The sequence below is a fragment of the Scyliorhinus canicula genome, chromosome 10, assembly GCF_902713615.1.
Source record: "Scyliorhinus canicula chromosome 10, sScyCan1.1, whole genome shotgun sequence".
Taxonomy (NCBI): domain Eukaryota; kingdom Metazoa; phylum Chordata; class Chondrichthyes; order Carcharhiniformes; family Scyliorhinidae; genus Scyliorhinus; species Scyliorhinus canicula.
The window spans coordinates 2,315,676-2,329,859 of NC_052155.1; the positions used below are offsets into that span (position 1 = coordinate 2,315,676).

The 14,184-nt window shown below is 49.7% G+C and overlaps 1 protein-coding gene across 1 annotated transcript in view; it reads right to left on the reverse strand.

Annotated features, from left to right (window-relative positions):
- Window positions 1-3,875: 3,875 nt before the first annotated feature.
- The window catches only part of atg9b (autophagy related 9B), a 419,304-nt gene continuing 408,995 nt past the window's right edge, over window positions 3,876-14,184 (reverse strand). Inside the window, exons 6-8 of the mRNA XM_038810440.1 lie at window positions 12,354-12,495; window positions 9,164-9,912; window positions 3,876-4,038 (exon numbers count right to left, since the gene is read on the reverse strand). Of these exons, the coding sequence (XP_038666368.1) occupies window positions 3,876-4,038; window positions 9,164-9,912; window positions 12,354-12,495 (1,054 nt within the window). The remainder of the gene's footprint in view (window positions 4,039-9,163; window positions 9,913-12,353; window positions 12,496-14,184) is intronic.

The window sequence follows — 14,184 nt, forward strand, 5'->3', positions numbered from 1 at the left end:
TGCACAAAATTTATGACATGGTACTCCATGTCATACGTGATTGAATCACTGCTAGTGATTGCGATCCTCGCCATACTTGTACAGACCCTCAGGTTGAGGAAGTGGAAGAGGAGAGCCTCCCGTTCCTGCCCCTCAACCGTCTATGGAGTTCGATCTCCTATTTTCCGGTTTCATCAATCCCCTTTGCCCCATGATGAATAAAGCACTGTGAATAAAATAAAGTATATACCCATGTATTATATTGTCCTGAACTCGACTGCCGAGTCAGGAAATGTTATGTGATGTGGTATGAATGGATGAGGTTTAGTCTGTAATGAAATGTTTAAGGTAAGATAAGGATAGTTGTGATAGGTAGAGGTTCCCAGTTTGTGGTAATGCATGTCCCCTTTGACATAGGGCCAAGTAGAGATGTCAGTTAAAAAATTTTTCTTCCCATAGTTAAGGACAGAGTAGACGCTCAGGAGCTTGCCGAGGTCAGGGAACACAAAGAAGGCAACCCAGATGCACTCGAGGCAACGTACATAGGTGATCCTTCACAATATTTTGATTGTGAGGATCACAAGGAGGGAATGTAGCCACTGTAGCCACCTAAAATGGACACTGAACTAAACAAAATGGAGAATCGCTAAGACTGCAGGGAAAAACAGTTTAGCCAAGGCAAGCAGCCTGCAAACACTCATTAGCATTTTGCAAGCAGCAAAACCAGTTTCTGGCCAGGTGGAAGATCTCAAACCAAAGGTGATAATGGCAGAACGTTTTACATACTAATGAGGCAGTCCAGATCTAGGCACACACAATGGCAACATTTGGGTTTGAATAAGATGCTTGAGTGGATGTCCAGACAGAGCGGCACCAGAAGTATCCACTATAGAAACCGCCCCCACCATCGAGAAAGACCCTCACATTGGAGGAATTCAAAAGATATCGATTGGAAGCGATCCAATCGATACCTGAAGGTAAAGTCCGCCCAGGAAAAGGCAAGGACATTGGGGACCCCTATAAAAGTAGACCCCCACACATGGTCCTGTCTGTTGTTTCGTGCTCCGGCTTTGACCAAGACCTTGAACGTGTATCCTGACTCCAGGCGTTGAGCACCAGCCGCCGAACCGTAAGTGCCAATACGACGCTCGCTACGCGAACCAAGCCCGCTAGACCCCCAGTGACCAGCACGCTTTCTGAAGGTTGCAGACCAAGACCGGGACGAAGGCCTCGCTCCCTGACCTTGCCTGTTCCTGTGTAGTTAAGTATTCTGATTGCTTAGTTTAGTCATAGCTTAGTCCCTTAGTGTGTGCATGCGTATTTATTATAATTGTATAATAAATATTGATCGTTTGGAACTTACTAATCGGTGTATCGTTTTATTACTTTGAACCTGACCTTGGAATATTTGTGAGGTGTCTATACGACTCCTGAGCTGAAAAATACACATACAGAGCCTAGTAGTGTTAAGCACCCGGCCTTTAACAGAGGCAAGTTAATACACTCCAATAAACGCGTTTTACACCCATAGCAAAACGTGCAACACAGTTCAGAGTCAACCACATTGTCACATGTAGGCCAGACCAGGTAAGGACGGCAGATTTCCTTCCCTCAAGGACATTAGTGAACCAGATGGGTTTGGTCATTATTTTGCCTGTTGTGAATAGCCGAAGGGATGTGCTGTTTGATACAATCCGCTAGTCATTGGGACGTACGGCCTACATTCCCGACATTACACAGGCACCGAAATTCAGATAGCATATTACTCGTTTGTGTGCTCGGTGGAATGTCTTTTTGGTTTGACAGCAGTATGCTGTTATTGGCGAATGTCACTCACGTTGCTACTGCATAGGTAGCAGCATGAAATGGTGATCCTGTTACGCAAATTTTTGAGACACCTTAATGTTTCCAGGGCAATCTTGAAATAGACTGGGCACCTTTCAGGATCGAAAAGGGCAGCACGGTAGCATTGTGGATAGCACAATTGCTTCACAGCTCCAGGGTCCCAGGTTCGATTCTGGCTTGGGTCACTGTCTGTGCGGAGTCTGCACATCCTCCCCGTGTGTGCGTGGGTTTCCTCCGGGTGCTCCGGTTTCCTCCCACAGTCCAAAGATGTGCAGGTTAGGTGGGTTGACCATGATAAATTGCCGTTAGTGTCCAAAACTGCCCTTAGTGTTGGGTGGGGTTACTGGGTTATGGGGATAGGGTGGAGGTGTTGACCTTGGGTAGGGTGCTCTTCCCAAGAGCCGGTGCAGACTTGATGGGCCGAGTGGCCTCCTTCTGCACTGTAAATTCTATGATAATCTATGAAAGCTGCAGCCGTCGATCCATTCATGAGTTTGTGCGATAGACAGCGAGCAATGATCTGATCAGGCTCGACATTATCTTGCAGGATGGCTTTAATGAGCCAATGGCTCGGGCACTACATATGAGATTGCTTTCGAGCAGAGCTGTGTGCTCATACTGAGCAGCCGGTCCAATGGATGCAAAATTAGGACCCATCATTCAGAATGGCGTGCATTTTGTCAGTATAGTTAAGCTTGTTAAGGATGACTATTCCAGCCTCTTTGTTGGGTTTACAGATATGTAAACAGATAAATTGGCTTTGAGGCCTCGCAATACGACCATATATTCATGCTGCATGTGTAAATTGGCCAAATAGTTGGTATCCCACAAAATGTGCGTTAGATCAGAGAGGCATGTCTTCATTGGTCACTGGTTTGTCGCAAGATAGCTGGAAATAAAGGAGTCCAAATTCAGCAAATACCGCTGCCCGTATAATGTGGGAAGAAGGCAAACCAAATTAAAGCTACGCCTCAGAACAAACTCCTCAGTTTCAGATGTACACGGTCAGTGACATAAGATATAGGAGCAAAATTAGGCTGTTCGGCCCATCGAGTCTGCTCCGCTATTCGATCATGGCTGATCTCATCATGGCCTCAACTCCGCCGTCCTGCCCGTTCTCCATTATCCTTCAGCCATTACCAATTAAAAACCTGTCTAACCCCTTCTTAAATTGACTCACTGTCCCAGCATGCACCGCACTCTGGGGTAGCGAATTCCACAGATTCACCATCCTTTGGGAGAAGTAATTTCTCCTCAAATCTGTTTTAAATCAGCTACCCCTTATCCTAAAACTACGACCTCTCTGCTCTGCCCTCTGCTCTGATTCGAGAATGCCCCACAAGCATCCGCTCAACGTCAACTTTATCCATACCGTTATCATCTTATATACCTCAATTTGATCTCCCCTCATTCTTCTAAACTCTAGAGAGTATAGGATGTGTCGGCAGCATCTAAGTGCGCTGCCAAACCACTTTCACTGTAGTGAGTTTACAGTGTGGGCGTGTTTCAAACAGGTATCGTTTATGGTGCGGTCATCTGCAGAGACAATATGGTGGCGAATCTTGCAATCCGTCCTGATGAGTGCAAGATGAAAATCTTTGACAGTATGTCTCTTTTTTCAGCGATACTCATGCTGTGTACTATCAAGTGATTGTTGCTATTGTTGGCGACATGAGTTGCACTCTCACCTTTGGGGATGAGGACAAAATCAGAGCCCCATCATAGGGGACATGAAACCAAGATCCCACCAATCCTATCCGGTGGATGATTAATAGCAGAGAGCTGTTTTCAGTGTCCAGAATTTGTCCCTCAAACAACAGCCAAAACAGATCATTTGGCATCATCACATTGCTCCACGTTAGTTGGCTGTCATACTTTCCTACATTGCAAAAGTTCAAAACATAACCTCGACATTGGCTTGGAAACCCTTTGGGACATCCGGTGAAAGACTGTCCGGAGCACAGAGTAAACACAACAAATGCTCCTCTGTATCCCAGCCCCTCACATCCGCTGTCCCCAACCCCACACATCATCACGGTGCATTTCAACATTTACCGTACCGCTTTGTACTGGAACAGCTGAGCCATCTCATCCCGCGTCTCGCATTTATTGGCATTTCCTTTCCAGTGGTCAGGCATGTAGTGGATGTGGGCCAGGACACACTGCAGCAGCTGCTCTGGGCACCACACCATATATTCATCAGGAATAAAGGACCTGGCGGCAAACACAGATCAGGGTCAACACTATTCCACAAACTGGTCTGGGTCAGCATAACTCTGGAAATGGATAGGCAGCTCTGATTCTCTTTTTTTGAATTTAGAGCACCCAATTACTTTTTTCCATTTAAAGGGCAATTTAGCGTGGCCAATCCACCTAACCTGCACATCTTTGGGTTGTGGGGGTGAGACCCACGCAGACACGGGGAGAGTGTGCAAACTCCACACGGACAGTGACCCAGGGTCGGGATTCAAACCCAGGTCCTCAGCGCCGTAGTCCCAGTGCTACCCACTGCGCCACGTGCTGCCCCTAACTTCTCGGATTTTAACTCCGTGCTCATCCTGTCCTGGGAGTGTTTGATGGGGTCAGTGAAGAGGGAGCTTTACTCTATCTAACCCCGTGCTCTACCTGTCCTGGGAGTGTTTGATGGAGACAGTGTAGAGGGAGCTTTACTCTGTATCTAACCCCATGCTGTACCTGCCCTGGGAGTGTTTGATGGGGACAGTGTAGAGGGAGCTTTACTCTGTATCTAACCCCGTGCTGTACCTGTCCTGGGAGTGTTTGATGGGGACAGTGTAGAGGGAGCTTTACTCTGTATCTAACCCAGTGCTGTACCTGTCCTGGGAGTGTTTGATGGGGACAGTGTAGAGGGAGCTTTACTCTGTATCTAACCCCGTGCTGTACCTGTCCTGGGAGTGTTTGATGGGGACAGTGTAGAGGGAGCTGTACTCTGTATCTAACCCCGTGCTGTACCTGTCCTGGGAGGGTTTGATGGGGACAGTGTAGAGGGAGCTTTACTCTGTAACTAACCCCGTGCTGTACCTGTCCTGGGAGTGTTTGATGGGGACAGTGTAGAGGGAGCTTTACTCTGTATCTAAACCCGTGCTGTACCTGTCCTGGGAGTGTTTGATGGGGACAGTGTAGAGGGAGCTTTACTCTGTATCTGACCCCGTGCTGTACCTGTCCTGGGAGTGTTTGATGGAGACAGTGTAGAGGGAGCTATATTCTGTATCTAACCCCGTGCTGTACCTGTCCTGGGAGTGTTTGATGGGGACAGTGTGGAGGGAGCTTTACCCTGTATCTAACCCCGTGCTGTACCTGTCCTGGGAGTGTTTGATGGGGACAGTGTAGAGGGAGCTTTGCTCTGTATCTAACCCCGTGCTGTACCTGTCCTGGGAGTGTTTGATGGGGACAGTGTAGAGGGAGCTTTACTCTGTATCTAACCCCATGCTGTACCTGTCCTGGGAGTGTTTGATGGGAACAGAGTGGAGAGAGCTTTACTCTGTATCTAACCCTGTGCTGTACCTATCGTGGGAGTGTTTGATGGGGACAGTGTAGAGGGAGCTTTACTCTGTATCTGACCCCGTGCTGTACCTGTCCTGGGAGTGTTTGATGGGGACAGTGTAGAGGGAGCTTTACTCTGTATCTAACCCCGTGCTGTACCTGTCCTGGGAATGTTTGATGGGGACAGTGTAGAGGAAGCTTTACTCTGTATCTAACACCGTGCTGTACCTATCGTGGGAGTGTTTGATGGGGACAGTGTAGAGGGAGTGTGGTGATATGATTTGCAAACCTGTCTGCCATTGGGGCAGAACACCGGCTTACCATTGGCCCTGGTCGGTCATGTGCCTCTCGACCGATTGGTCAAGAGGCTGAGTTAACCACGCCTCCTTGCCGAGGTATAAATAGTCAAACGCCAGGCGGTCGTCCATTTTATTGTAGACAACCGCAGGGCTAAGTTCTAGTTTATTAAAGCCTAACTTTTGTAAAGCAACTCGTCTCTCGTGCAATTGATGGCACATCAGGGAGCTTTACTCTGTATCTAACCCTGTGCTGTACCTGTCCTGGGAGTGTTTGATGGAGACAGTGTAGAGGGAGCTATATTCTGTATCTAACCCCGTGCTGTACCTGTCCTGGGAGTGTTTGATGGGGACAGTGTGGAGGGAGCTTTACCCTGTATCTAACCCCGTGCTGTACCTGTCCTGGGAGTGTTTGATGGGGACAGTGTAGAGGGAGCTTTGCTCTGTATCTAACCCCGTGCTGTACCTGTCCTGGGAGTGTTTGATGGGGACAGTGTAGAGGGAGCTTTACTCTGTATCTAACCCCATGCTGTACCTGTCCTGGGAGTGTTTGATGGGGACAGTGTAGAGGGAGCTTTACTCTGTATCTAACCCCGTGCTGTACCTGTCCTGGGAATGTTTGATGGGGACAGTGTAGAGGAAGCTTTACTCTGTATCTAACACCGTGCTGTACCTATCGTGGGAGTGTTTGATGGGGACAGTGTAGAGGGAGTGTGGTGATATGATTTGCAAACCTGTCTGCCATTGGGGCAGAACACCGGCTTACCATTGGCCCTGGTCGGTCATGTGCCTCTCGACCGATTGGTCAAGAGGCTGAGTTAACCACGCCTCCTTGCCGAGGTATAAATAGTCAAACGCCAGGCGGTCGTCCATTTTATTGTAGACAACCGCAGGGCTAAGTTCTAGTTTATTAAAGCCTAACTTTTGTAAAGCAACTCGTCTCTCGTGCAATTGATGGCACATCAGGGAGCTTTACTCTGTATCTAACCCTGTGCTGTACCTGTCCTGGGAGTGTTTGATGGGGACAGTGTGGAGGGAGCTTTACTCTGTATCTAACCCCGTGCTGTACCTGTCCTGGGAGAGTTTGATGGGGACAGTGTGGAGGGAGCTTTACTCTGTATCTAACCCCGTGCTGTACCTGTCCTGGGAGTGTTTGATGGGGACAGTGTAGAGGGAGCTTTACTCTGTATCTAAACCCGTGCTGTACCTGTCCTGGGAGTGTTTGATGGGGACAGTGTAGAGTGAGCTTTACTCTGTATCTGACCCCGTGCTGTACCTGTCCTGGGAGTGTTTGATGGAGACAGTGTAGTGGGAGCTTTACTCTGTATCTAACACCGTGCTGTACCTGTCCTGGGAGTGTTTGATGGGGACAGTGTAGAGGGAGCTTTACTCTGTATCTAACCCCATGCTGTACCTGTCCTGGGAGTGTTTGATGGGAACAGTGTTGAGAGAGGTTTACTCTGTATCTAACCCCGTGCTGTACCTGTCCTGGGAGTGTTTGATGGGGACAGTGTAGAGGGAGCTTTACTCTGTATCTGACCCCGTGCTGTACCTGTCCTGGGGGTGTTTGATGGAGACAGTGTAGAGGGAGCTTTACTCTGTATCTAACCCCGTGCTGTACCTGTCCTGGGAGTGTTTGATGGGGACAGTGTAGAGGGAGCTTTACTCTGTATCTAACCCCGTGCTGTACCTGTCCTGGGAATGTTTGATGGGGACAGTGTAGAGGGAGCTTTACTCTGTATCTAACACCGTGCTGTACCTATCGTGGGAGTGGTTGATGGGGACAGTGTAGAGGGAGTGTGGTGATATGATTTGCAAACCTGTCTGCCATTGGGGCAGAACACCGGCTTACCATTGGCCCTGGTCGGTCATGTGCCTCTCGACCGATTGGTCAAGAGGCTGAGTTAACCACGCCTCCTTGCCGAGGTATAAATAGTCAAACGCCAGGCGGTCGTCCATTTTATTGTAGACAACCGCAGGGCTACGTTCTAGTTTATTAAAGCCTAACTTTTGTAAAGCAACTCGTCTCTCGTGCAATTGATGGCACATCAGGGAGCTTTACTCTGTATCTAACCCTGTGCTGTACCTGTCCTGGGAGTGTTTGATGGGGACAGTGTGGAGGGAGCTTTACTCTGTATCTAACCCCGTGCTGTACCTGTCCTGGGAGTTTTTGATGGGGACAGTGTAGAGGGAGCTTTACTCTGTATCTAAACCCGTGCTGTACCTGTCCTGGGAGTGTTTGATGGGGACAGTGTAGAGGGAGCTTTACTCTGTATCTGACCCCGTGCTGTACCTGTCCTGGGGTGTTTGATGGAGACAGTGTAGAGGGAGCTATATTCTGTATCTAACCCCGTGCTGTACCTGTCCTGGGAGTGTTTGATGGGGACAGTGTGGAGGGAGCTTTACCCTGTATCTAACCCCGTGCTGTACCTGTACTGGGAGTGTTTGATGGGGGCAGTGTAGAGGGAGCTTTACTCTGTATCTAACCCCGTGCTGTACCTGTCCTGGGAGTGTTTGATGGGGACAGTGTAGAGGGAGCTTTACTCTGTATCTAACCCCATGCTGTACCTGTCCTGGGAGTGTTTGATGGGAACAGTGTGGAGAGAGCTTTACTCTGTATCTAACCCCGTGCTGTACCTATCGTGGGAGTGTTTGATGGGGACAGTGTAGAGGGAGCTTTACCCTGTATCTAACCCCGTGCTGTACCTATCGTGGGAGTGTTTGATGGGGACAGTGTAGATGGGGCTTTACTCTGTATCTAACCCCGTGCTGTACCTGTCCTGGGGGTGTTTGATGGAGACAGTGTAGTGGGAGCTTTACTCTGTATCTAACCCCATGCTGTACCTGTCCTGGGAGTGTTTGATGGGGACAGTGTAGAGGGAGCTTTACTCTGTATCTGACCCCGTGCTGTACCTGTCCTGGGGGTGTTTGATGGAGACAGTGTAGTGGGAGCTTTACTCTGTATCTAACCCCATGCTGTACCTGTCCTGGGAGTGTTTGATGGGGACAGTGTAGAGGGAGCTTTACTCTGTATCTAACCCCGTGCTGTACCTGTCCTGGGAGTGTTTGATGGGGACAGTGTAGAGGGAGCTTTACTCTGTATCTAACCCCGTGCTGTACCTGTCCTGGGAGTGTTTGATGGGGACAGTGTAGAGGGAGCTTTACTCTGTATCTAACCCCGTGCTGTACCTGTCCTGGGAGTGTTTGATGGGGACAGTGTAGAGGGAGCTTTACTCTTTATCTAACCCCATGCTATTTGCTTTCTGAGGTCCTACTTGCTGAGATAGTGACCTAGAGCCAGCCTGATTTTCATGCTGCTCCAGGTCCTAATTGTCACCAGAGAGTGAAGGGACGTGCTTGTTTAGCACAGTGGGCTAAACAGCTGGCACGTAATACAGAACAAGGCCAGCAGCGCAGGCTCAATTCCTGAACCCGAACAGGCGTCCGAATGTGGCGACTAGGGGCTTTTCACAGTAACTTAATTGAAGCCTTCTTGTGACAATAAGCGATTATTATATTATTATTATTCCTCTGGGCCTTACCTGCACACTGTCACCACAATCCCCAGCACAGTGATGGCAGTCAGGATGTGCTGCACCGTCAGCACGTCCTCATCGTAGACGGTGAGGGCGATGAGGACAGCCAGGATGGAACCTGAGAAAAAGGCCAGGTTCTGGGCGAAGACGGTGAGCAGCGGCGAGGTGAAGGAGTTCATGTACTTGGTGGCTGGTTTGTATCCTCGGCTGAGCCGTGCCTGTAGCTCATGGTCCAGCTCGTTGAAGTGTCTGAGGTACAGGCGGCCGAAGAGGGACCAGCGGCGAGCCCCCAGGCTGCCCGGCTCTCGCTTGATGACCTCAGTGTAACTGAAGAAGGCGTAGAGAATCTGCCATACCAGGATGAAAGGGCAGAGCAGCAGATTGGCGATTCCGACCAGCAGCACTACCCGGCTGAGCTGCTGTGCCAACTCCAAGCGGCTGCCAGAACGCTTGTACTTGGGGTGGAGGTTCCACTTGTTCTGGAAAAGAGACCCTGGGCCCCAGAAGAAAATCATCTCAAAATTGTACTTCAGCCCCTGGGAGAAGAAGATGACGTCGCCCAACAGCGGGAGGCTGAGGTGGACCGGCAGCAGCGATTTGTTCACCATGGCAACCATGTAGTTCTTGAAGCGGAGGATGCGGTGGTAGATGTCGAGCTCAGTTAGCTCCTTCTTGTGGATGCACATCTGCTGCTCTCGCTGAAGCAGGATCAGTCGGGCTTGGACTTCCTGCCAGCTGTAATTACACAGCTCGACCTAGAAAAGGCAGCAAAGGCCACAACCTGTTAACTGCGACACGGCATCCACAAAACAATTAAAATAATAATAATAATAAAGGAAATGAAAAATGAAAATCGCTTATTGTCACGAGTAGGCTTCAATGAAGTCACTGTGAAAAGCCCCTAGTCGCCACATTCCGCTGCCTGTTCGGGGAGGTCGGTACGGGAATTGAACCCACGCTGCTGCCTTGCTCTGCATTACAAGCCAGCGATTTAGCCTAGTGTGCTAAACCAGCCCCAGTAAAACAGGAACAGGAGTCGGCCACTCGGCCCCTCGTTTCCTTCTTCTAATTCATTGATACATATTGTAAACAGTGTTGGTCCCAGCACTGATCCCTGTGAAATCCCACTGGTTACAGGTCACCAACCTGAAGATAAAGCCCTTCTCCCCACTCGCTGTTTCTTGCCTGTTAGCCAATTCTCTACCCATGCCAATATACTATCTCCAACACCATTGGCTCTCAGGGTAGCACAGTGATTACGTGACAGGGCTGGTAACTTAAAGAACATAATAGAGCACAAATCCTCCCATGGACAGTTTGAAAACAAAATTGGAACATAAAAGTCTGGGATCAGTGAACAGGACTGTGAAAGGGGTCGGATTGTCGTGAGAAATGTAAACTGGCTCACTGCTGTTCCCTGGGAAAGGAAGCTGCCCGTCCTCTCCCAGTCCCAGGTCTATATGCGACTCCAGTCTCACACCAACACAATGGGCTCGTAGTGATCCCTCTGAAGTGGCCTCATGGGGCTCTCGATTGTCTCAAGAAGTAAGAAGGCCCACCATCACCTTACCAGGGCAAAGAGAACGGACAACAAAAGCTGAAAATACTGGACAATCTCAGCAGGTCTGACAGTATCGTGGACAGAAAAGGAAGCTAACGTTTCGAGTGGTTTTGTGAAGGGGAGGTCGTGCCTCATTAACTGGATCGAGTTTTTTGAGGAGGTGACAAAGATGATTGATGAGGGGAGGGTGGTGGATGTTGTTTACATGGATTTTAGTAAAGCTTTGACAAGGTGCCTCATGGCAGACTGGTACAAAAGGTGAAGTCACACGGGATCAGAGGTGAGGTGGTAAGATGGATACAGAACTGGCTCGGTCATAGAAGGCAGAGGGTAGCAGTAAAAAGGTGTTTTTCTGAACGGAAGGTTGTGACTAGTGGTCTTCTACAGGGATCGGTGCTGGGGCCTCTGTTGTTTGTAGTATACAGAAACAATTTGGAGGAAAATGTAACTGGTCTGATTCATAGGTTCGCGGATGACACCAAGGTAGGTGGAGTGGCAGATAGTGTTGAGGATTGTCAGAGGATACAGCAGGACATAGATAGGTTGGAGACTTGGGCAGAGAAATGGCAAACAGAGTTTAATCCGGACAAATGTGAAGTAAAGCATTTTGGTAGGTATAACATAGAGGGAAAATATACCGTAAAAGGCAAAACTCTTAGGAATATAGAAGGTCAGAGAGATCTGGGCGTGCAGGTCCACAGATCTTTGAAGGTGGCAACACAAGTGGACAAGGTAGTCAAGAAAGCATACAGAATGCTTGCCTTCATTGGACGGGGCATCAAGTATAAAAACTGGCAAGTCATGCTACAGTTGAATAGAACCTTGGTATGGCCGCACTTGGAATATTGCGCACAATTCTGGTCGCCACACTACCAGAAGGATGTGGAGGCTTTGGAGAGGGTGCAGAGGAGGTTCACCAGGATGTTGCCTGGTATGGAGGGTGTCAGCTATGTGGAGAGGCTGAATAGACTCGGACTGTTATCATTAGAAAGACGGAGGTTGAGGGGTGACCTGATAGAGGTCTACAAGATTATGAGGGGCATGGATAGAGTGGATGGGTAGGCACTCTTTCCCAGCGTGGAGGGGTCAGTCACCAGGGGGCATAGGTTTAAGGTCCGTGGGGCAAAGTTTAGAGGAGATGTGCGAGGCAGGTTTTTTTACACAGAGGGTGGTGAGTGCCTGGAATGCGTTGCCAGGGGAGGCTGTGGAAGCAGATACATTAACGGCTTTCAAAAGGCCTCATGACAAATACATGGATAGGATGGGTATAGAGGGATACGGTACACGGAAGTGCTGAGGGTTCTGGCAAAGGTTGGTATCATGACCGGTACAGGCTTGGAGGGCCGTTGCTGTGCTATAATGTTCTTGAAGAGTCATCCAGACTCGAAACATTAGCTCCCTTCTCTCTCCACTGACGCTGTCAGACCTGCTGAGATTGTCCGGTACTTTTCTTTTTGTTTCAGATTCCAGCATCCGCAGTAATTTGCTTTTATCTAAAGAGAACTGACACACAGATACACCAAAACAATGTCTGTGTACAACTGGAGACTGATACACACTGACACTGACACTGAGTGTGTCCAAGCATTCTGAACTGTCCCCCTGCTATTTGAGCGAGCAAATTGTGGCCTGTACCGTGGGGATCCTCAGGGCTTTGATGTAGAACGTTCTGATTTCCCAATAGCTCAGCAGATTGCAGATGACCTTGACCAGTCGATACACCCAGAATACCGCAGCCATGGTCAGGAGGAAGATGATCCAACCATTCTTCTGAATTCTAGGAAAGGTGGAAGAAGAAAAACATTAACATAAATCAGGAGGGAATCCATGCATCTTACTGACTTCAGAGATTGATTAACTCAAGTCCTTTTCAGCAATGGAACAAAGATGTTGAGGGGTGACCTCAACCACAGCGTACATACTGTAGATTTAGATTGTTATTACATCAGAAATTATCACACCATATTTTTTGTACATTACAGCAATGACTTCATTGAGGCCGAGTTTGTGAAAGAACATAGAATTTACAGTTCAGAAGAAGGCCATTCCACAGATGGAGGAGGAATTTAAAAGGTGGGACATGGTGCCGCTGTCGCTGGCGGGCAGAGTGCAGTCCGTTAAAATGACGGTCCTCCCGAGGTTTCTGTTCTTATTCCAGTGCTTGCCCATCTTCCTCCCTAGGGCCTTCTTCAAAAAGGTGACGAGCAGCATCATGAGCTACGTGTGGGCGCACGGCACTCCAAGGGTGAGGAGGGTCTTCTTGGAGCGGAGTAGGGAGAGTGGAGGGCTGGCATTACCCAACCTTTCGGGGTATTACTGGGCGGCTAATGTATCGATGGTGCGCAAGTGGATGATGGAAGGGGAGGGGGCAGCTTGGAAACGAATGGAGAGGGCGTCCTGTGGCAACATAAACCTGGGGGCCCTAGTAACGGCGCCATGGCCGCTCCCTCCCACGAGGTACACCACGAGCCCAGTGGTGGCGGCCACCCTCAAGATCTGGGGGCAGTGGAGGCGACACAGGGGGGAAGTGGGAGGTCTGATGGAGGCACCGTTAAGAGGGAACCATAGATTCATCCCGGGGAATATGGACGGGGATTCCAGAGCTGGTACAGGGTGGGCATCAGGCAGCTGAAGGATCTGTTTGTAGATGGGAGGTTTGCGAGCCTGAGAGAGCTGGAGGAGAAATTCGGGCTCCCCCCGGGAAACGTGTTTCGACATCTGCAGGTGAAGGCATTTGCTAGACGCCAGGTGGAAGGGTTCCCCTTGCTCCCCAGTAGGGGGGCGAGCGATAGGGTGCTCTCGGGGGTCTGGGTCGGAGGGGGGAGGATATCGGACATATACAAAGTAATGCAGGAGGCTGAGGAGGCATCAGTAGAGGAGCTGAAAGCCAAGTGGGAGGGGGAGCTGGGAGAACAGATAGAGGATGGGACATGGGCTGATGCCCTGGAGAGGGTTAATTCTTCCTCCTCGTGTGCGAGGCTTAGCCTCATTCAATTTAAGGTGCTACATAGAGCCCATATGACGGGGACAAGGATGAGTCGGTTCTTTGGGGGTGAGGATAGATGTGTCAGGTGTTCGGGAAGTCCAGCGAACCATGTCCATATGTTTTGGGCATGTCCGGCACTGGAGGAGTTCTGGAAGGGGGTGGCAAGGACGGTGTCGAGGGTGGTGGGATCCAGGGTCAAACCAGGATGGGGACTAGCGATTTTTGGGGTTGGGGTGGAGCCGGGGGTACAGGAGGCGAGAGAGGCCGGAGTACTAGCCTTTGCGTCCCTAGTTGCGCGAAGAAGGATACTGATACAGTGGAAGGACGCGAGGCCTCCAAGCGTGGAAACTTGGATTAATGACATGGCAAGCTTTATCCAGTTGGAAAGGGTCAAATTCGCCCTGAGAGGGTCGGTACAAGGGTTCTTCAGGCGGTGGCAGCCTTTCCTCGACTTTTTGGATCAAAGATAGGGTGCAGAGG